Source organism: Galleria mellonella, unplaced genomic scaffold, assembly GCF_026898425.1.
Source record: "Galleria mellonella isolate WM207_F2 unplaced genomic scaffold, CSIRO_AGI_GalMel_v1 utg37, whole genome shotgun sequence".
Taxonomy (NCBI): domain Eukaryota; kingdom Metazoa; phylum Arthropoda; class Insecta; order Lepidoptera; family Pyralidae; genus Galleria; species Galleria mellonella.
Genome location: NW_026442087.1, coordinates 725577 through 747563, shown reverse-complemented (window position 1 = coordinate 747563; position 21987 = coordinate 725577). Strand labels below are relative to the sequence as shown.

At 33.9% G+C, this 21987-nt stretch overlaps 1 protein-coding gene across 1 annotated transcript; it reads right to left on the bottom strand.

Moving 5' to 3' along the window:
* Nucleotides 1-498: 498 nt before the first annotated feature.
* On the bottom strand, nucleotides 499-20928 carry LOC113513178 (membrane alanyl aminopeptidase-like). Its single transcript, XM_052897593.1, has 15 exons — nucleotides 20429-20928; nucleotides 18774-19342; nucleotides 17980-18144; nucleotides 15124-15441; nucleotides 14356-14539; nucleotides 13227-13468; nucleotides 11977-12169; nucleotides 10626-10815; nucleotides 10112-10209; nucleotides 8308-8487; nucleotides 7067-7257; nucleotides 5367-5534; nucleotides 4235-4381; nucleotides 3590-3659; nucleotides 499-2589 (listed from the first exon to the last, which is right to left on the bottom strand). Exons 2-15 carry the CDS (start codon nucleotides 19340-19342, stop codon nucleotides 2323-2325), a joined length of 2982 nt encoding a protein of 993 aa, XP_052753553.1. The 5' UTR covers nucleotides 20429-20928; the 3' UTR covers nucleotides 499-2322.
* Nucleotides 20929-21987: the final 1059 nt, after the last annotated feature.

Here is a 21987-nt window from a genome sequence, read left to right as displayed (position 1 = left end):
TTTACGGTTGAAACGAATGGGACAGAGGTACCCAAGCAAACGACTTTTATACTAAGTCTCCCTCTGGATTTGTCAACATATTTTATTAGATAGATCCATAGATTATTTATTAGCAATAGCAATAAAAAATCTGTACATTTTACTGGTAATAGGAGCCGCCTTACTATATGTGCACACCTCCAGCGAGATGTACCTATATAGCGTTGATTTTCAGGCGGCCCCTTAACTCATTTGACTTTAGTATACATGCTGGTCGCCAACTGGGAGACCCAATAACACTGTATTTTGTATGTATATTTTGTACGTATGTTAGCCTATATCTTCATCAATTATAAATCGATTTTTATGATTCTTTCTGCAATTCATAGATTCATCATCACCATCTCAATCATTATGAAATTAATTAATAAATTAATATTAGTTAAAAGAATCCTCATATCTTTTAGTTTTTTTAACCGGCATTAATCTGTGTGTGATCTACACTTTGATCGATTTGTCATATATATATATATATATATATATATATATGTTATTATGTAATTTATTTGTTATTGTGTTTATTATGTAATTTTTTAAATACTATCTAAATAAAAGTACTGTTTTTTTTTTTTTAATTTTTTATTTATCATAATCACGTCGCATACTTATTAATTAACAAGGTATTATCACGTAATTACTTCCTTCTTTGCCATTAATTTATCAGTAGTAAATATTTTATTAGAAACTAGCTAATCCACGCGACTTTTTCCGCGTGGTATTTGTTATTCCTGTTTAGTATGTATCGATGTATATAGCTACCTATTTATTATATCCGGGAATACTGGACCAAAATTAACAGATGACGTGTCGTTCTCACTCTTTGCCTTAGGTTTAAATGACTACTTAATTACGTTGTGTAGTATCCCACAGGAACTCTTTAATTCTTCAACTCTTTAATTTTCCGTAATGAAAAGTAAATCTAAAATGAAATCTAAAATGTTGATCGGGGATGTAAGGTACTACCGTGCAAAATTTCATTGAAATCAGTCTAACAGTTTCGGAGATTAGCCCGTACAAACAAACAAGCAGACAGAGAAACAAAAATTTTGAAAAAATCTCCATATAATCTATTTTGCTTCTAACTTCTTTTCTATGTACAGACATTCGGCCTCTACAGGATTATTATATATATATATATATATATATATAATATATATATGAATAAACTATAATGTTAAAACGTAATACCTATTTGTAAGAATGTGACTTCACATTTGCCCTTCGACTGAGCTTGCCAGAAATATAAGCATTTTCAATCTATTTCTAATTTACCAATAGTTCAACGTAAATAGTATATCCCATCAAAAATATAAATGTGAAAAAAGGAGCCAAGTTCAATATTAGGAAAATGATAAATAGACGGCAAGATTTCTAAATAATCTTTCAATTTATTTAAAAGAACTTATAATGTTTTAAAATAATTTTAATGCGCAATTTCATGCTTTCCTTTCTGCTAAAGCAATAAAAATAATGCTATTTAAAAAAATATCTTCTTAAACTTGAACAATCAAATTAAAACTCAAAATTGCACTTGGCTCTTTTTAACGACAAGTTATCTTATATTCGGCTAATCAACTTGTCTTCTTTGCATATAATTTTATAAACAAATTACTGTTTTTATATCATATGATCGACATTTACTATTTAAATATTTGGTTTGCTGGTAAAAAATAAGCCATAAAATTTGGTATTTTAAAAAAAGGTAGAGATAGCATAAAATACTAGAAATTAACATGTTCAAACAATCCTTTACATTTTATAATACATACACACATACACTTTTAATAAAGATAATTAGGGTTTTTTTTTTATATATATACAACTTAGAATGGCAAACAAGCTGACGGCCCACCTGATGGAAAGTGGTAACCGTTGCCTATAGACATGAACAGTACCATGGACATAATAGAGTATACTGTTTCGCCCAAGATACCCCCCATGCGTTGCCATTCCTGAGGACTCAGGTGTTATTCCTCTGTATCCAGTAAATTCACGCCATATCCCACCCTTCAAACCGAAACACAGTTATGCAAACACAACTGCTTCACGGTTGAAACACGAATGGGACAGAGGTACACAAGCAATCGACTTTTGTACAAAATGTACACAGGCGGACTTATCACTTAAAGCGATTTCTTCCAATCAACCTTGAGAATCCGAAAGGAGAAAGTATCTATAGAGTTTGTATATAAAGCATAACATATAATATATGTAGAAAATAATATATAGAAGAGTACAGACTACTCGACATTATAATACGATGCCGAAGTCGAAAACAGCTTATTAACGTAGCAAATTTATTAATACTACTGCGGCAACAAGAACTTCAGATATAACGGTAGTGATGGCAGAGTCTGGACCTTCAGTGGTGGTTTGTACTGGAGGAGGGGTCGTACTTTCCACAGGTACAATGCTGTCGATATAATCAAGAATATCATCTTGAACCTCCAGTGCCCATTTGATGCTATCAAGGGCGCTGTTTGCGCCGTTCATGACTGAATTGTAACTGGAGCCTAGAGCCTCTCGATTCTCTGTAGCCCATAGTTGGAACTGTAAAAAATAAACCATATTTCATATATATATATAACTGTAACATTGCATTTAAATGGCCCGGAGCAGGAGGGTTAAAATAGCTTCGAGTAAATTTTTTAACTGTCCCCCCCCCCCTCCTCCCCCCAATTATCAAATTGCCCATTGTAGGGCATGGGCCCCACGTTGGGAAACACTGTTATAGACAATCTCCGTAATGCAACGGTACGCACTTTGTTTTAATGAGGTTCCGGGTTTGATTTTCAGTCGGACAAACTTTTCTAAATCACTGTTTCTAAATCACAACAGTATCACCTATGCACTTTGTTTCGCGTAATGAAAATGAATCCCGGATTTGATTCTTAGTGGATCCAACTTTTTTAAATTGGCCTGAATTTGGGTGTTCTGAGCTATGCTCCTAGATATTCTTGCTTTATTTTTCATGACACACGATTCCTAGCTTGAGAATCAATTGATTGATGTAATTTTGTCGCACTTACATATTTATATTAAAAACTATCACATAAGTCTGTCCCGTTTTGAAAAGAATATATCTATGTCTAATATAGATAACATGCAAACGAATATAATAAAACAGCCATTTAACATAAAAAACAGGACATTTGTATCTTAATAACAAAGTCCAGAAGGAGAAAAAGCTTTCTTTAAAATCCACGTTACCGAAACGACTATGATATATATATATATATATATATATATATATATATATATATATATATATATATATATATATATATATATATATATATATATATATATATATATATATATATCTTGAAAAATACTTTTTCAGCTCTATAGAGAAACGTTGTTAAAGCATATTCCTTATTAAATGGATCACATAGTATATTATTGTAATATTTGTTACTTATAATTTGAAAGATCTTACAGATTTTGTTTTGTTGTATTTTCTTTATTTTTTTTCAGCTTTCAATATTATAAATATTGACGCCGAGAGTAACTTTTAATTTAAGTAAGGAAAAAATTAATTATATCTTACTTCATTTACTTCTTCTTCAGTCCTTAACCTGGAAGATATGTACGAGAGTGGTATCGCGAGCGATTTGAACCTGTGGGGGAAAAAAAACATGCTATATATTTTTGAATTATTTTAAATTGTGAAGCTGTGATAGACATAATAAAAATTGTTTTCTTTATATAAAATATTTGAGCTCTGGTATTAAAATTAATTCGCTACAGTAAATGTTCATGTTTTTTTTTTTTATAATTGGAACGAAAAACAACCTCGTAGACTAGTTTACTCTCTGAAAGAAAGATAAAAATCAGTAATATCATTTCAAAGAAGTATTCTGTCAGTGCAACTTAACTTTTATACTAAAGAATAAAGATGCTTTCTTTCTTTTTGTAAGTATTGCTCCTTCTCATGCATTGCCAGTCCTGCAGACTAAGGTGTTATATCACCGTAGCCAAATTTCACTACCATATCCTACCTTTAAATCTAATCATAATTGTACATAGCTCTTTGGCTTGATAGAATCGCGAAAATAATAGAAAAAATAGAAGTTATAGACACTTTTTGGTTTATTCATGCCTCGTTATAAGAAAGCACCATCTGGTGGCAAAAATTTCTCAGTCGCTTTTTATGTGCAATGCTAAAGTCAATGTGTCTACCAATATAACTCACCCAGCCTCAACTTTCGCCAAATTATTTTGTATATAGTTTAATACAATCTTGGTATTTCCTTCATTTCCTGTTACAGCTGAGTTAAATGCCGTAGTGTAATCTTGTTGACGAATCAGATAGTTGTCTTCTACGATAGCATCCAATAAACTAAAATAAATAGTAGTGAAATGAATTAATGAAAACTCTTTATTGTTCTTAAAGAAAAATATATAAAATTATATACACAAAACACTGCCGTGTGGTTCCGGCATACAATGGTCCACCCCTTTCATTGCCATGAATGTCATAAGAGGTGAATAAGAGAACTTAATAGTCGAGGGATGAGCAGTAACATACTTTTTCATACATTACCAAAGTTTAACTACGGGTGCTAACCAGATTGTCAAGTGTGGTAGCTACTCCCCATATAGGTGAGATCTATGATCAGCAGTGACAGTTAATTACTGATATGGCATGGTATGGTATGTACACAAAAATTATGGATTACAAGACATAAGACAAAGAGTAGTACTAAACTAAAATTCTTATTCATTAAAAATCAGCAATTTCACTGCTTTAACTAAAATAGTGATAATCAAAATCTTTATTTTGATTATCACGTGGATTATTATAAGTTATAACAGAACAAATATTAAGTTTTCATTATCTTCCTACCCTTATTACAATTATTATTTGAGGTCGGCGTAATATGTTCTTCTCTTTCATTCTTCTCTATTCACTGTCATTTCCGCATTCACTCCCATTCTGGCCATATCATCTTTCACACAGTCCACCCATGTCTTTTTAAGTCTTCCTCTGCCCTTATCCAATTTTTTTTTATTTTTATTTATTTATTTACTATTACCTGCAGTTTACAGATGATTAAACTGCAACACACTACAGGTAATTACAACTGTTGTACATGTCAAGTTATTTAAAATAATTAATATTAATAATTAACTGTAAAAGACTACGATTATATTCATACATACATACATACATATCTGTCACGCCTGTCTCCCATTAGGGTAGGCAGAAACAATGGAACGCCAAATGTTTCGATTCAAACAAACCTCCATTATATTAAATTTTCATAAAATGACAATTCTGTAATTTAATTCCAATTTTAAGTCTTATAGGTAAAAATACTCACGTGTAAAGAGAAGACTGATGAGGTGTGCATCCTAAAACATTGAGAATTAAACTCTTCTCAGTATAAACGTGATGAGTTCTGAATCTGTACCAAAGAAAATTGAAATCGGATTCGGTTCCGTATCGGAGACCGTTGCAGTAAACCCAAGTTCTGCTGTCGACAGGAACTCTAAAAAATCAAACTGTACCATTTTTATAACTGCAGAAAAAGATGTTATTTTTTATAATAAATAAATGTTTGTGTCCCACCAAAAAAAATACCCATTTCAATTGTGAAAAAACCAGTTATTTCGATCTGGTAAATAAATTACTAAATCAATTTTGATAACATTTCTATGGAACCAATCTGTAAGTATATCCTTTCAGACAAAATAATTATTTTTCGAATTGGTTTAGTACTGACTGAGTTATATGGAAACAAACAAAAAAATACAATTGATTTGAGAACCTCCTTATTTTTGAAGTCGGTTGAGAATACCAAAATTTTATAGATTTTTTAAACATCAACTGTTATTAAGCTTCAACTTCATCAAATGATTCAGTTAAAACAAAATACGTTATTTAATAAATACAAAAACGTATTTCAAAGATCGCGAACAATCATACAGCCCATCTGCTGGTAAACGGTTAATGTAGTCTATAAACATCTGCAATACCAGAAATATCTTTTTTTTTATGGTTGAAGATAAATTGACACCTCCGTAACTAGTGATGTATGATCACTAATGGAGAAAAATTCACCACATATTGGTCATGATGATTTCTAGAGTTTGTGAGGAAGATATTTCTAGTTACTTGTTTATAATTATTTTGTTTAATTTCGCTGTCATTAGTGCGTGTATTGAGACTGCCAACACTCGAAATTTGATCAACACTGTTACTACTGCAAGTTCCACAACCTTGTATTTCATCAATCAGTCAATAACCATCAATTCCCGATAGTCAGTTAGTTCACGCACGTTTTGCGATACGTGTTTTGTCTCTAATCGAGGCATCTTTAGACAAATTGTTAGTTCGCTACTCGAAACCTAATGTTAATAGTTCCGCAAATTTCTAAATTGCGAAACCTTCAAGTGTTGGTAGTTACACACATAGTAATGGCAACGGCAATAAACAAAATAATACTAATCAAATAACCAGTGATCTGGACTCCCGTAAGAAAACACTTAGTTCAGTAAAATCTCACATATGCTTTAGCAAACCTGAAGAAACCTTACTTCAAAAAGGCTTTTTTTTTTCAACAAAAAATACTTAAAATTATATTTTGATTATAAATAATAACGACACGACGAACTTATGAACATTATAATAGAAGGTAAGATAGAAGGAAGAAGGAGGAGAGGGAGACCGAGACATAGTTACATCGGGCAGATCAAGGAAGGAGTTGGTGTCGTGTCGTATCAAGAGGTGAAGAGACTCGCTGAAAATAGTAGTAAGTGGCAAGAGCTCCACCGACAGCGCAGCTCTTAAATAGATAGATAGATAGATATAAATAATAATATTATTTTTAAACAACAAAGCAAAAAACACACACTGTTATGTCCACGATACTGCTCATATCTATAGGCGACGGTTACCACTTTCCATCAGGTGGGCCGTCAACTTGTTTGCCATTCTAAGTCGTATAAAAAAATAAACAATCTACTCAAAGGTAGTGATTATAGCTTTGGAGACATTATTTAAAAAACAATTGATACGTACTCATAAGATCCATTGCTTTCAACAAGCTGTTTGAACTGGCTCACAGCAGCGTCACGACAACCGGGAGCGTCTACCACACACATTGTAGGCACAACTTGATACCGAAAATATGATCGCATGAAAGATTCATCCTCGTCTGGATAGTATGTGAGTTCATCCATGACGGTTTTCCCCCAAACAGTTATAAGGCTCTGCAATTGATAAAATACTAGATCCAAATATATCATTTATTGACATATAACACTGAAATTTACAAAAGATCATATAGCCCACCTTTTTTATACCACTGAGGTGACAAATAAGCATATATTGCACCTAATGGTAAGCCGTTACCGTAGTCTATGAACGCTTGTAATAATACCAAAGGCATTATGCACGCATTGCCAACTCCGAAGAAACCTCTTATTCTCGTTGAAGGAAATGACCATTTTAACGTTCAGTTTTTTAAATATAATGTAATAGGATTCAAAAATTGATCGAAAGAATTTAATCTATTTTAATTAACCAAATAGTTTATCTGTGGAAACTTAACAGACCTGCAGTATTACTCAGGTTTTACTTAGTTTTTTGCCATTTCAATTTCATATCAGCATCTTCATCATATCAGCCGTTAAGTGTCCCCTGCTGAACATAGACCTTCCCCTTGGGACGACTTTACCAGTAGTTACCACGCTTAATAGGCGAATTAGCAACCGCAGTTAGGCTTTGGTGGTATTTTAAGTGGGGCACTGATGCCTATCTCTCGACTATTACATTTCCTTAGTCACTTCTTACGACACCTGTTGCAGATTCAATTTAATATGTAAGATTGAACTCTTTTTATCATTGTACGTACTGGCCACTTATACTTTTTTACTATTAAAAATATAATGCATTCTGTCGATTCTATTCAAATTTAGTAAATTGGATGTTGAAAACATAATATGTATTTTATTTATCTCGTCGACCTTATCTTATATATAAAATTCTCGTGTCACGGTGTTTGTTACCAAACTCCTACGAAACGGTTTTACCGATTTTTATAAAATTTTGTGTGCATATTGGGTAGGTCTGAGAATCGGCCAACATCTATTTTTCATACCCCTCAATGATAAGGGTGGCACTCCCCAATATTTTCTATTAATGGACAAAAAAAAAATATTCTCCAATTAACACAGTTTTCAACAACACCCAAGAGAAAGTATGGGACGACTACTTTATAATGAATACATCTTGCCATTCTTTTTCAAAAGAATACTTACATGAAGTTTCGCTAAAGTTTCCGGCGTACTAGCCAATCTGTTTATCAACCAATTAAACGCAGTCAAAGCCGTAACCCATGGTGCGTATGCAGTCTCGGTTTCAAGGAAAGAAAGGAGGTTTAAGGCTCTTGAATACGACATTATTCCCGATCGAGCGAATTGAAATAAATCATTCACGATCTAAAAAAAATCATTTGAATTTTATAGTTGTTGTAAATGGGCATGTTCGATTGAAATATAACAGATAAGAGGGCTATTTGTTTAGAAAGAAGTATTAATTGATTTTCCTGACTTAAAATCTATATCTATAATGGAATCTAGTTTTACCTTTTTTAATTTTTGTTACAACTGAACCATCATTACCTTTTATTTTTATTTTATTATTCATTATGATTACTTGCTTTTTATTCATTGTTTGTTTAAAAAACTATCACATACCTACTTATAATACAATCTACATTATAGCTTACACTTCAATTATTAATAAAGAAGTTTTTAAATAAAATGAAAGTTTGTTTTCTATCTCGGTGCCTAAACATTTTTTTTTTATACAACTGAGAATGGCAAACAAGCTGAAGGCCCACCTGATGGAAAGTGGTAACCGTCGCCTATAGACATGAGCAGTACCATGGACATAACAAAGTATACTGTTACGCCCATAATACCCCCCATGCGTTGCTATTCCTAAGGACTCAGGTGTTATTCCTATATTCCCTGTAAATTCACGCCATATCCCATCCTTCAAACCGAAACAGCTATGCAAACACAACTGCTTCACGATAGAAACACGAATGGAACAGAGGTACCCAAGCAATCAACTTTTGTACAAAGTCTCCCTCTGGTGATAATATAATTAATCTTAATAATATTTTAATAATTTAGTATATAATACATAGAGATACATTAGAATAATAGATACATTTTTTTTTCATTTGCAATGAAAAAAAAACGTAATCTATTGTACTACCTGAAGCAATCGATATATTAAGGTCACGCAGACAAAGTCGCGGATAAAAACTAGTTATTTAATATTTCATTTGTAAATTTGTGATATTTAGTTAAAATATATTAAAAACTTAGATATAGACGTCAAACTTTATCTTATATCTTTATATAATTCCAAGAACTATATCGAAAATCAATATACATTTTATTATATCTCCACCGCAACATTTATTTAATTTTAATACACCTAGATAGTGTAAATGGCGGATTTAATATTATATGACGTATTATATCATATCACTTATAGGTACAAAAAGGGAGTCCCCCCACAGAGCACCTGGAAACAGCTGGACACGTTAATGCAGTATCCAGTAATGGCAATCCAAAAAGTTGCTCTAGAAGTTTCTAAGTTCTAGTCTAAATATATTTTTATTGCGTATTGACTCGAAAGAAGAAGAACTTATGACTGGAATTAAATTTCACACAAAAAAAAAAACACACTGACTTTTAATTGACTGCATATATGTTTTCATGTAATCATTGATAATTAAAATATCGATAATTTACAAGTAATACTTGTAAATAAATCAGGTTATATTCTTTTATTAATATATTAGATATCTAGTTTATATGATTCTTAGCTATACCCCGTAACTACGTCCGTGGTCATATCGTGATTCCTTCCTAAACAAATGAGCTATCAATAATGCAAAAAAGACTTTTTTTTTGATTCAACTAATTATTCTAAAGATGAACACGTTCAAACTCTTTCGCTTTGTACTTATATTACTATAGATATTTTTTTTTTATAAAAATAATCTTCATTTTCTTTCTTCTTCTTTTTTTTTATTAAACTTACCTGTGCCCTATTATTCTCATGAATAAGAGTTATATTTGTTTTCAATGCATTAAGTATCAAATTCCATGTGTAGTCATCATAATTAACACGGTAGAAACCTGTGGCATAAAATAATTATATATTTTTACAAGAAACCAATTTCAGTATTAACAGACAAGAATAAAGCTATGATAAAAAAAATCTTTTCTTAAAAAAACGTTACTACTCGTATTTAGACGGGGAGAAAAGGAATTGTTAGTAATGGAGACTAAGAATCCCATTGCTAGCAATATATCCAACCAGGTCGACCTTCTCGCGGTTCTCCCTGGAAACTATCATGATTAATTCCTGATGAATTCATCATGATGGGCTAACTGGCCTGTTTTCATCCTCATCGATCACCCTTCACTGGTGCCCCGCCAGCGTATCCCATTAGCGCAGGCGGGGTTACCACTCCATTTTCATACAATAAAAAAAAAAACTCATATTTAGACCATAAGTGACCATAACAATGTTTCTGTTGATAGAATGTTACCTGTCTGCTGTCTGTTAAATATCACCCACTCATCACCAACAGAGCCTCGGTTAATGTAGTTCATACTATTACTGATGATGTGACTCGGTTTAGTATTTGTGAAGTCTGGATTGCTGGCAGTCGAAAAGGTGATCGGAATGATCCAAGTGTTAGGCGTAATCGCATATCCTGCATTGATGTCAAATCGGTGCTAAAAGAGAATAAAAATGAATATCGTTTTTATGTAAAATAATGCAAGAATATAGCAAAAAGTTAAAATCATTTTTTTTTATACTACTTAGATGGCAAACGAGCTGACCGCCCACCTGATGAACAGTAGTAACCGTCGCCTATAGACATGAGTAACACCATGGACATAACAGCCCCCCATGCGTTGCCATTCCTGAGATCTCAAGTGTTATTCCTTTCTACCTTTTTAAATTCACTGTCATATCCTATCCTTCAAACCGAAACACAGCCATACAAACACAACGGCTTCATGATAGAAATACGAATAGGGCAGAGGTGCCCAAGCAAACGAATTTTGTACAAAGTCTCCCTCTGGTAAATTAATAAATACTTATCTATAATAACTATACATCATACGCTAATACACTTCTATATTTATCAAATTATATTTAACAATCACTTTTTTGAGATAGATTTAAAACTGTGTGCGGTCCTGACTACCAGCTTGATCCTCTTGAATAGGTTCAATGATGAACTATGTCAACAGTCGTCGATCCCAAGTTCACAGGCCGTATCGAGCTTTCAGAATTCCTGCGAACGCTCAAACTGTAAATTGAGCTCCCTATCGAGGTTTTTCCTAGAGACTACAGTATGATGTTATTGAAATATGGATATATATTAAGGTTTCTTCATTAACAGGATCGGAAACATGCACAAGATCATAGGTCATAGGCTACTATAACCGTTTACCATCAGACGGACTAAATGCTTGTCTGCCATCTTCATGTATAAAAGAAAATTATATAATAAATGTATTATTGGGAGCATTTAGTTCAAAAGAAAGTGACGTAACTATATTTAAATTTGATTAATTACATCCCGCGACTTCGCTCATCATCATATCGTGATCTTGGATAACCTATAATCTTTCTCAAGAAATGAACTATCATATACAAAAAAAAAAAATTGTGGAGTTCTTGAAAAACGCTGTAAAGAGGTTTCTTCACGGTTGACAATGCGCTCGTAAATCCTATGGTATTGTAGGCGTTGATATGCCACGGTAACCGCTTACCATGTTTTTGCCGTCTCAGTGATATAAAAAATAAAAACATTAAAAACCTACTGGTAGTTCCAGAGATTAGCGCGTTCGAACGAACAAACTCTTCCATTTTATTACAAGTACCTGAAAGATGATCATATCACCAGTTTGATGATTAATTTGAACACTGAGCACCGGGTGTCCAGATTGTTCTGTCCATGATTTGTAATAATCGCTGACAGAGAAATCATCTCCATAGTCTGCTATTACGCCATATTCGTCTGCTACCTCCTGGAGAGCTTGAAATAGATGTTCTGGTAGGGCTACATCAAACCGCCTAATAAATGAAATATATTAATATATTATAAACATGTAATATATATTGGCCGTGTGGTCCCGGCATAGAATAGGCTACCCCTTCCTTTGTGGGTGTCGTAAGAACCGACTAAGGGAGGACAAGGGCTGTACAACAGCGTTCCTCTTAAAATATCTCTAAAGCCTGACTGCGCTTGCTATTCGCCGTCCGCCTGCCAAGCGTGGCAACTACTGGCAAAACTCCTCAAGGGGGAGACTTATGTTCAGCAGTAGATAATTAAGGGCTGGTATAATGACGATGATGATTTATTATGTCCTTATGTACATCTAATGTATATTCTACTATTTATTGCTGATCTAGCTACTTATCATGCTTAAGTGACTATATTGTTAAATTTAATGATAGTAAAAAATACTATACAGTCATACTAGATTTTGAAGCAACTGAAAATATCAAGCGAAAGAGGTCTGTTTGAATTGAAACATTTTGCGTTCCATTGTTTCTGCCTACACCAATATCCAAATGTCAAACAAATTCCCGGCCCTCTGCCGGTCGGCGATCTAAACCCATGCCCTCTATTCCATACCGAAGCAACCATTTTTCTAACATACAATTACCAACTTTTCAAGTGTCTAATTGTAAATAAATGTTTATTAGTTATTAACTTTAACTCGCGACTTTATTCGCATGATCATAATAAAAAGTCTCTACCCCATATAGCAGGGGTTCCTATACTCTTAATATAACGGTACTACCACCAAATACTTTTTATTTTATGGAACCCCATATCAAACGATTACAAAACACAAACACTGTAATTTAAATAAAAACAAAATCTTTTATTAGAAAGTATGATACTTTACAGTTTCCTTTAATTATTGTTTCACTTTATATGATTTCGCGAAACCTTGGCATTTTTTTACGCAACCCCTAGATTCTGCGGAACCCACTTTAGATATCGCTGTCATATAGTATCTGTACACAAAATTTTAATCAAGCCATTAAATCGCTCACATGTAACAAACAAACTCACTTTCATATTTATAATTTATTACTAATAATTAGGATGACAATCTACCTGGCGTTCAAGTATCTCCGCAAACCTTCTTCGTGAACTTGAAAACCTAACAGATGCTCTGTCATTCTAATCACAGAAGCACCTTTGGCGTGGGTAATTGTTGAAAACATATTGCCAATTGATGCGGGACTACCCACGCCGGTGTTTGTTAGAGGATGAGCACTCAGAACTGAATCCGCTAGAAGGGCAGTGTGGAGTTGTTCCGGGATAAATCGAGTGGCGAAACCCATGTAATCCTCTACCTAACATAATAAAATTTTTTTTATGTATAAAAGTATTAAATAATAGTCTACCTACAGATTAACTTTATTCGCGTGACCGTAATATGTTTACTAACTAGGATAAAAGTATCAAATGTTATAGTAATTAGTTAAAGCGCTAAAAGGTAACAAACAAACAAATAAATCCGTATTTACGTTATTAATACCAGTATAATATTGCGTAAGTAATTTTAAACTTTCGCGTTGTGTAAAGTGGAAAGTGACAACCATAGCCTATCGACATGAGGAATACGGACCACGGACGCAACAGAGTACACTGTTTCGCCCAAGATACCATGATATCCCATGCGTTGCCATTCCTGAGAACACAGGTGTTATTCCTCTGCACCTTGTAAATTCACTGTCATAGCCCACCCTTTAAACCGAAACACAGTCATGCAAAGACAACTGCTTCACGGTAGAAATACGAATGGAACAGAAGTGCCCAAGCAAACGACTTTTGTACAGTCTCCCTCTGGTGTTGTAACTACTAACTTGAAAAATATATATATGCTTAAAAGTGGTCTACTTCATTGCTCGTCCTACTTCTTTACGAAATAGCTAACAAAAAGCTAGTTTTTTTTTTTTTATTTTTATTTTATACAACTTATAATGGCAAACAAGCTGACGACCTGATGGAAAGAGGTAACCGTCGCCTATAGACATGAACAGTACCATAGATATAACAGAGTATACTATTTCGCCCATGGTACCCCCCATGCATTGCCATTCCTGAGGACTGAAGTGTTATTCCTCTGTACCCAGTAAATTCACGCCATATCCCACCCTTCAAACCCAAGCAATCGACTTTTGTACAAATTCTCCCTCTGGTATTATTAGTTATTAAACAAATAAAAACTACAACATACCCAGTCAGTCAAGAAGTATTCATAATATCTAGCAAAACCCTCATTCAACCATAAAACGTCCCACCATTCGCATGTGACGAGATTCCCGAACCACATGTGAGCTATCTCGTGTGAGAGCATGTAAGCTATGGATTGCTTATGAAAGCTACTAGTATGATCTTTGTCATACAGAAGATATGATTCTCTGAAAAAGAAAATAAATTTTACCCCATGGTGAGTCTGAGGAATCAATTAAGTCGCTGTATTTAACATTTAAACATTCTGCAATTACTAAGTACTACCTGTTTCTCGTGACTTTAAGCACTTTAATCAGCGTGTTTTAGCAACCAAAATTTTTTTTTATGCATCTTGACATAAAATTGACCGCCCAGGTGATAGTAAATGGTAACCGTCGACTATACAAATGAATAGTACTATGGACTTAACAGAGTATGCTATCTCGCCCATGACAACACTACACTTTATGAGTTGCCATTTCTGACGACTAAGATGTTATATATTGGCCTTAATGTTTCGATATATGTTTGGTTAGATATGGCAATAAAATTACAGGATACAAAGGAATAACACTTGAGTCCTCAGGAATGGCAATGCATGGGGGGTATCATGGGCGAAACAATAACTCTGTTATGTCCATGGTACTGCTCATGTGTATACGCAACGGTTACTAATTTCCATCACGTGGGACGTCAGCTTTTTTGTCATTCTAAGTTGCATAAAAAAAATATTCACATATTCTAACTTCAACTAAAAATACATTTAATTTACCTGTAAGTAAGCAAACCCCAGTTCTCCATAGCACCAGCCTCAAAATCAGGAATGGCTGCATGGGTCATTTTAAAAAATTCCGAAACTGTATAATAATCGATGGCAGTATGAGCACTCATTTCGGCTAACAGTAACTGTCCCACTTCGAAGGCATATTCCCCTTGATTTCCTTCTATTGCCGCTGGTCGAGCTATCACTTCGTATATGAGTTTACCATCAGAATTAATGACCATCAGATTATCATATTTTGCTACAATAATAGCAATTAGATATGTAGACATAAATGGCGTATAGTTATATATGTCATCTTCATACTCACTGCAAATAAAAGGATCTTTAATATATAAAGAATTATTTTTATTATAACATGACTTGTGACCACGTCGTGTGGTCCCGGCACAGAATGGGCTACCCATTCCTTTTTTGTGAGTGTCGTAAAAGACGAATATGGGAGCTTAATGGTCAAGGGCAGTAGCGTCCCTCTTTAAATGTCACCAAAACCTAACTGCGGTTGCTGACTCGGCAGCCAAACGTGGTAACTATTGGAAAAACACTTTTTATGTGGAAGGTCTGTTCAACAGTGGACGTTTAACAGATGATATGATGATGAAGATGACGATGATGATGTGATCACACAAACCTGAGCGAATACAGCCTATGTGTATCTATATGCAAAAAGTGAACAGAGAGATTACATGGCCCATGAATACGATCAACAGCAAAGAGAATGATTTATCAACACCGGTTGATCGGACCGGACCGGACTCTATGGCGGAACATTAAGTGCTTTTCCCCGCTACGTTTTAAGAATCCGAGGTTATAGAATGAATAAAACGCATCTCGGAAAAGATCATTTTATGCGGACAGTCAACCGTGTATGGATGTAGTCCATGTCCTGGTCCATCCTCGTGGTGCATTATTTATAAATACAAACATTGTATGCAAGCTGTTACCTTATAGTTTTACTTGCAAGATTTACGATAAAAGTGTCATCACTACATAGTATAAAACAAAGTCGCTTTCCATTTGTCTGTCCCTATGTATGCTTACATCTTTAAAACTACACAACGGATTTCGATGTTTCTTTTTTAAATAGAGTGATTCAATAGAAAGGTTTATATGTATTTACATGCATAATATAGCAGAGAAATAGTAATAATTTTAGAGCAGGGGTTCCTAAATTTATTTTGTCTACTTTGAAAATAACTTATTTTTTAGCGCCCCAATTTTACCCCCTACTTAAAAACCACTATTACTTCAAGATCAACAAATCACCCCCAAACCTAGAGGATTGTGTAGAACAATGCCCCTAATTTTTTCTGGATCTCTTACCGCTCCCCTTCCCCTTTAGACCTGCAGCGCCCACAAAGGAGCGTTATCACCTGCTTTGGGAAAGGCTGTTTTAGAAGTTTCTAATGTGATGTGATGTAATGTGCACCCGTGCAAAGCCGCGGCGGCTCGCTAGTCATTAATAAAATTAACATCTACAAATTGTAAGACATCCAACTCGGCAACTTACAGCAGAAGTGTTGAGTTTGCCTTTGAAATTGATGGTTTCATTGAATATGTTACACATAGATAATGATTAGGGCCTAAAGAAGAAACAAAAAAGAGAAATAAAGATAAGTTGGTGAGGAATTCTAAGCTATTTAAACACGTTTAATTCATATTGTTCTTGTGTAGTTATAATCGCATTACGTTCCTCCCACGAACACTCAGGTTGTGGAATGAGCTCCCTGCCGAGGTTTTCCCAAGAGACTACAGCATGGGTTTCTTCAAAAGGGGGGTAAAGAGGTTTCTTCAGGGTCGGCAACGCGCCCGTAATACCTCTGGTATTGCAGGTGTTCATAGGCTACGGTAATCACTTACCATCAGGTGGGCCGTATGCTTGTTTGCCACCTCAGTGGTATATAAAAAAAGTCCTGATCGTAAATTTAAATAAAATCTGACTATTGGATAAAATCAGTTATAAGCAAACTATCTTTTAAATTAGCGTTTATATTTCCTAAAAAATCACTTTCCCTTTAAACTTAATCTTGCTGGTTACTCTGTTTGAGTCTTTGATTATTATTTACTCTTTTATTATAGTTATTTGTTTGATATAATTATATTTTATGTATTTATAATGTGTATACATTTATTTAATACATTATGTGTATCATCATCTTCCTACCCTTACCCCAATCATTTGGGGTCGGCGTAATATGATTTTATCCATATTACAAAAAAATTCGGTTTTTTAGTTTTACGACCGGCCACCTGCCTGACGTCAACCCTCTTTGGGAATACATTATGTGTATGTTTATATTAATATAATTATATGTTTAAATTACATGAACATATCAAGTATTGCTTTATTTTTCCTCTATTCAATAATGCACCGAACTTCTAAAAAAAATTCAAATTTCTCGGTTCGCCCAATGGTTGACTGGTAGAGAACACTATCCGGTATTAAATCTACTACATGTAGGTACAAAGAATTTAAAAAAAAAAAAATTAAAAATGTATTTATTGGAACCATAAAAAATTACAATTGTAAGGTAGTGTACGATAACAGCCACATTAGTTAAAAATAACTGTGTCGTGGCTGTCAACGCCCACCTGCTCAAGACAGAGGCGCTAGCGTTCCAGTACAATAAACAAAACTGTTAATTAAACAAGAAAAACAATGTACCTACATGTAGCTCATATATATGTGCCCAATATTTAGACATTTAGTTTTACATTTTATTATTATGTTATTATATTATATTAGTTTAGAATGTTACTGTGCATTAAAGTTTAAATAAATAAAAAAAAAACAAATAATTTAAACCATAAAAATAGTATTACAATTGCATTACTGAAATAACTTACATGATACCGTTGCTAAAAGTTGCATTCCTTCTTGTACATGACCAACTTTTGTATGCGGTCGGACGTTGAACACTAATTGTAAACATCGCTTTGAAACCAGGCTCGTCGTAACAGGGGAACGCTTTTCTTGCTGATGTCGGTTGGAATTGAGTGGTAGCTATATAACTGAAAAATTACATGTCACTGTTTTTTATAAAAAAAAATATATATATTTAAGGTAAATTAAAACATTGTCTACATGTAAGCTCTAATTATTTGCAAAAATCGTACCAAACTCAGTATTACTGTGGATTTTTGTTATTAATCATGATAGTTGCTAATTGGTGCAACTTTTGTTATTAAATTATCCTTTTTTTTTTTTGCAAATAAAAAAGAAATATTATTATCTTAATCCTGATCATTTTCGTTCTTTTAAAGCCTTTTTCAAAGGCATATTTTTTATGCATTTTAGAATTGCAAACAAGCTGACGGCCCGCCTGATGGAAAGTGGTAACCGTCGCTTATAGACATGAGCAGTATGGACATAACAGAGTATACTATTTCGCCCTTGATACCCCCATGTGTTGCCATTCCTGAGGACTCAGGTGTTATTCCTCTGTACCCAGTAAATTCACGCTATATCCCACCCTTTAAACCGAAACACAGCCATGCAAACACAACTACTTCACGGTTGAAACACGAATGGGACAGAGGTACCCAAGCAATCGACTTTTGTACAAAGTCTCCCTCTGGTGATTAAGCAATCAATCGAAGAATTGTGTAAAAATGTAATTGGCAACAATAATATTTTTTACCTGACCTCCTCCGTATAATTTTCGTCTTTGAACCAGCTTCTATATAATCCTGACATGTCTGTACGTAGCTCAGCTTCAAAACGTATTATCAATTCATAATTAATACGATTAGTTTCATCGTTTTCATCATACTCAAGAGTGCCGCTATCCAGTTTAATACGTATAATTTGCAAAATATTGTCTACGTCATAAGAAACAGGTATGGAATTTAAATCTTTACGTAACTCAACAGATGTAATGTACAAGTCGGCAGCATGTATAACTATCTCATCTACATCTGGCTCGGTTGCGTATAAAACTATCATTACAAAGCCATTAAATGACAAGTTATTAAAATCTATTGTCCAGATAATATCATAACGGAAAGGTTTCGTTGTTTTTGGTAAACGGTAAACGCTCGCCTCCTCGTTTAAAGTGGTAATTTCACTACTTTCTGAAAGATTTTCAAAAATTTCGCCTTCTAGCATTTCGTCGCCGAATATTGTAGTTCTTGGTTTTGGAGGATTTTGAGGTAATCCAAATGTGCAAGCATATGCAATTGACAAAATAATTAACTTTAATAATGCCATCTGGAAAGAAATTTTTATATAATATCCATAGTACGTCACAATATCTTGTTTTTAATAGGAGCATAATTCAATCAAGCTTGCTTTCTTCTAATGGTATAGCTATATGTCATATCTGCCGCAACAGAATATCAGTGCTTTGCTCTTTTGAGGGCGAAGCAATAAACTGAGTTGTGACCATTTTGTATTGTTATAGCACACGCACAAAAGAAAATTGTGCTTGGCTTTATGCTTTTTTTAATAATTTATGTTATCTCGTCTTTATATATATGTTATAATTTGTGTGCTGTAAGTAATGCAAATACATTATCTGTCTATCTATCTATATGTATTTTTTTATACAACTTAGAATGGCAAACAAGCTGACAGCCGCCCTGATGAAAAGTGGTAACCGTTTCCTACAGACATGAACAGTACCATGGACATAACAGAGTATACTGTTTCGCCCATGATACCCCCATGCGTTGCCATTCCTGAGGACTCAGGTGTTACTCCTCTGTACCCTGTAAATACACTGCCATATCCCACCCTTTAAACCAAAACACGGCCAAATAAACACAGCTGCTTCACGGTAGAAACACGAATGGGACAGAGGTGCCCGAGCTAACTTACAAATATTCTAGTAATATTTTTGTGGGAACAATTATCTTTCTATATATGTACTCATAAGGCTTGAAAATATCACTTAAAAAGGCCAACTGCATTCATTTTACATTTATATATCTGTATTTGTCTAAATAGCAATACAGTTTTTCACTACCAGCTCTTTCGAAAATGATAAGTAGATGGAACGACGATATTTCAGAAAGTCAATGAAGGCTTAGGCCAATTCTTAATGCAATTATGTGGGAAGCTTATCTTCAGCTGTGTGTAATTAATGCCAAAGAACATTTAAAGTTATTTTCTCTCTACGTCTAAACGTTATTTTTTACATAAAATAATCAAATAATACTGAAATCTTACAGTACTAAAATTAACAAGATTTTTTAAATGATTGTGGTTAAATAAATAAGGATTTTTAAATTAAAATCAGAGTAAGAAATTAGTAATACTTAGTAATAGTGATTGAAAAATAAAATTAAAACTTACGCTGTAGAGTAATACCCGACTGCATGCGGGCAAGTTTTGTTCTGACTGGATTATATTAATCTAATCCATCTTTATCTAAGAAAACAATTAATTTAATTGGACAGTGACGTGTAAACATGATTGGATATCTTAATAACATTAAATAACGAATTGATAAAAGCGTTACTCCGGAAACATGCGATTTGCATATAAAAAACTATATGCAAAAATAAATTAAATACAATAAATGCCCTTATGAATGAAAACGCACAACGGCCCAAATGAGAGGCTAAGTGCGGAAAACAGAGTCTTTCTTACATTACATGCCCTTATGAATACCTATTATTTTATTTTATGCAACTTAGAATGACAAACAAGCTGACGGCCCACCTAATGGAAATTGGTAACCGTTGCGTATACACATGAGCAGTACCATGGACATAACAGAGTATACTGTTTCGCCCATGATACCCCACATGCATTGCCATTCCTGAGAACTCAGGTGTTATTCCTCTGTACCCTGTAAATTAGCTGTCATATCCCACCCTTCAAACCTAATCACAGCCATGCAAACATAACCGCTTCACGGTAGAAACACGAATGGGACAGAGATGTCCAAGCAAATGACTTTTATACAAAATCTGCCTCTGGTTTTTTTAAACACTATCGTAATTATAATAAATCGTATACGAGTATACGCTCCTTTTATTGTATACAATGATATTAATAACTTCTTAGAGAACTCGTCTGTCGCTTGTTTTAAAAATACACAGAATAATTATTCAATGTCTCTTAGCGAATTTCCCGATTTGGAGTCACCTTTCGCGAACGTTCAGACTACAGAATGAGCTCCCTGCCGAGATTTACCCTACAAACAATAGTATGGGGTTCTTCAAAAAGAGTATATTAAGATTCCTTCAGAACCAGAAACGTGCACGTAACAGCCCTAGTCTACTACTGTAATCTTTTGGATGAAACAATAAGGAGTATCTATCTATATATCCTTAAGGTTATAAATGCTCCATATTGTGTAATTTCACCTTTCAATCTAAAATACACTCATGCGAATACAGCTGCTTCACGAAAAAAATACAGAGATGTCTACAAGCGTGTAGAAGACTGATGTAAAGTTTTCCTAAGGAGTGAATAATCCAATGATCTTGATAATCATGCCGCTATCAATCTCGTTATTACATTGACCATGAATTTAGCATCATTACTCAAATACGTCACAAATAATGATCTATCTATCTATCCTATTTAAGAGCTGCGCTCTTGTCGGTAGAGCTCTTGCCACTCACTATGATTTTCAGCGAGTCTCTTCACCTCTTGATACGACCCGACACCAACTCCTTCCTTTATCTACCTGATGTAACTATGTCTTGGTCTCCCTCTTCCCCTCCTTCCTTCTATCTTACCTTCTATTATAATGTTCATAAGTTCGTCATGTCGCATCAAGTGTCCCAACATTTTTCCCCTTCTGTCCTCAATAGTTCTAATAATTTGTCTTTTTTCCTTAACCCTAAACAGGACCTCCTCATTGCTAATTCGACAAATAATGATAGACATTACATTATATT

What these genes read in the sequence shown, in the direction of transcription:
- LOC113513178 (XM_052897593.1), bottom strand. Translation starts at nt 19,342, where the DNA reads ATGGCATTATTAAAGTTAATTATTTTGTCAATTGCATATGCTTGCACA. An exon ending in ACTTTTAGCAACGGTATCAT is followed by an intron (nt 15,442 to 17,979) that starts GTAAGTTATTTC and finishes TTTTATTTGCAG; the next exon opens with TGAGTATGAAGATGACATAT. An exon ending in CTGAAGAAGAAGTAAATGAA is followed by an intron (nt 2,590 to 3,589) that starts GTAAGATATAAT and finishes TATTTTTTACAG; the next exon opens with TTCCAACTATGGGCTACAGA.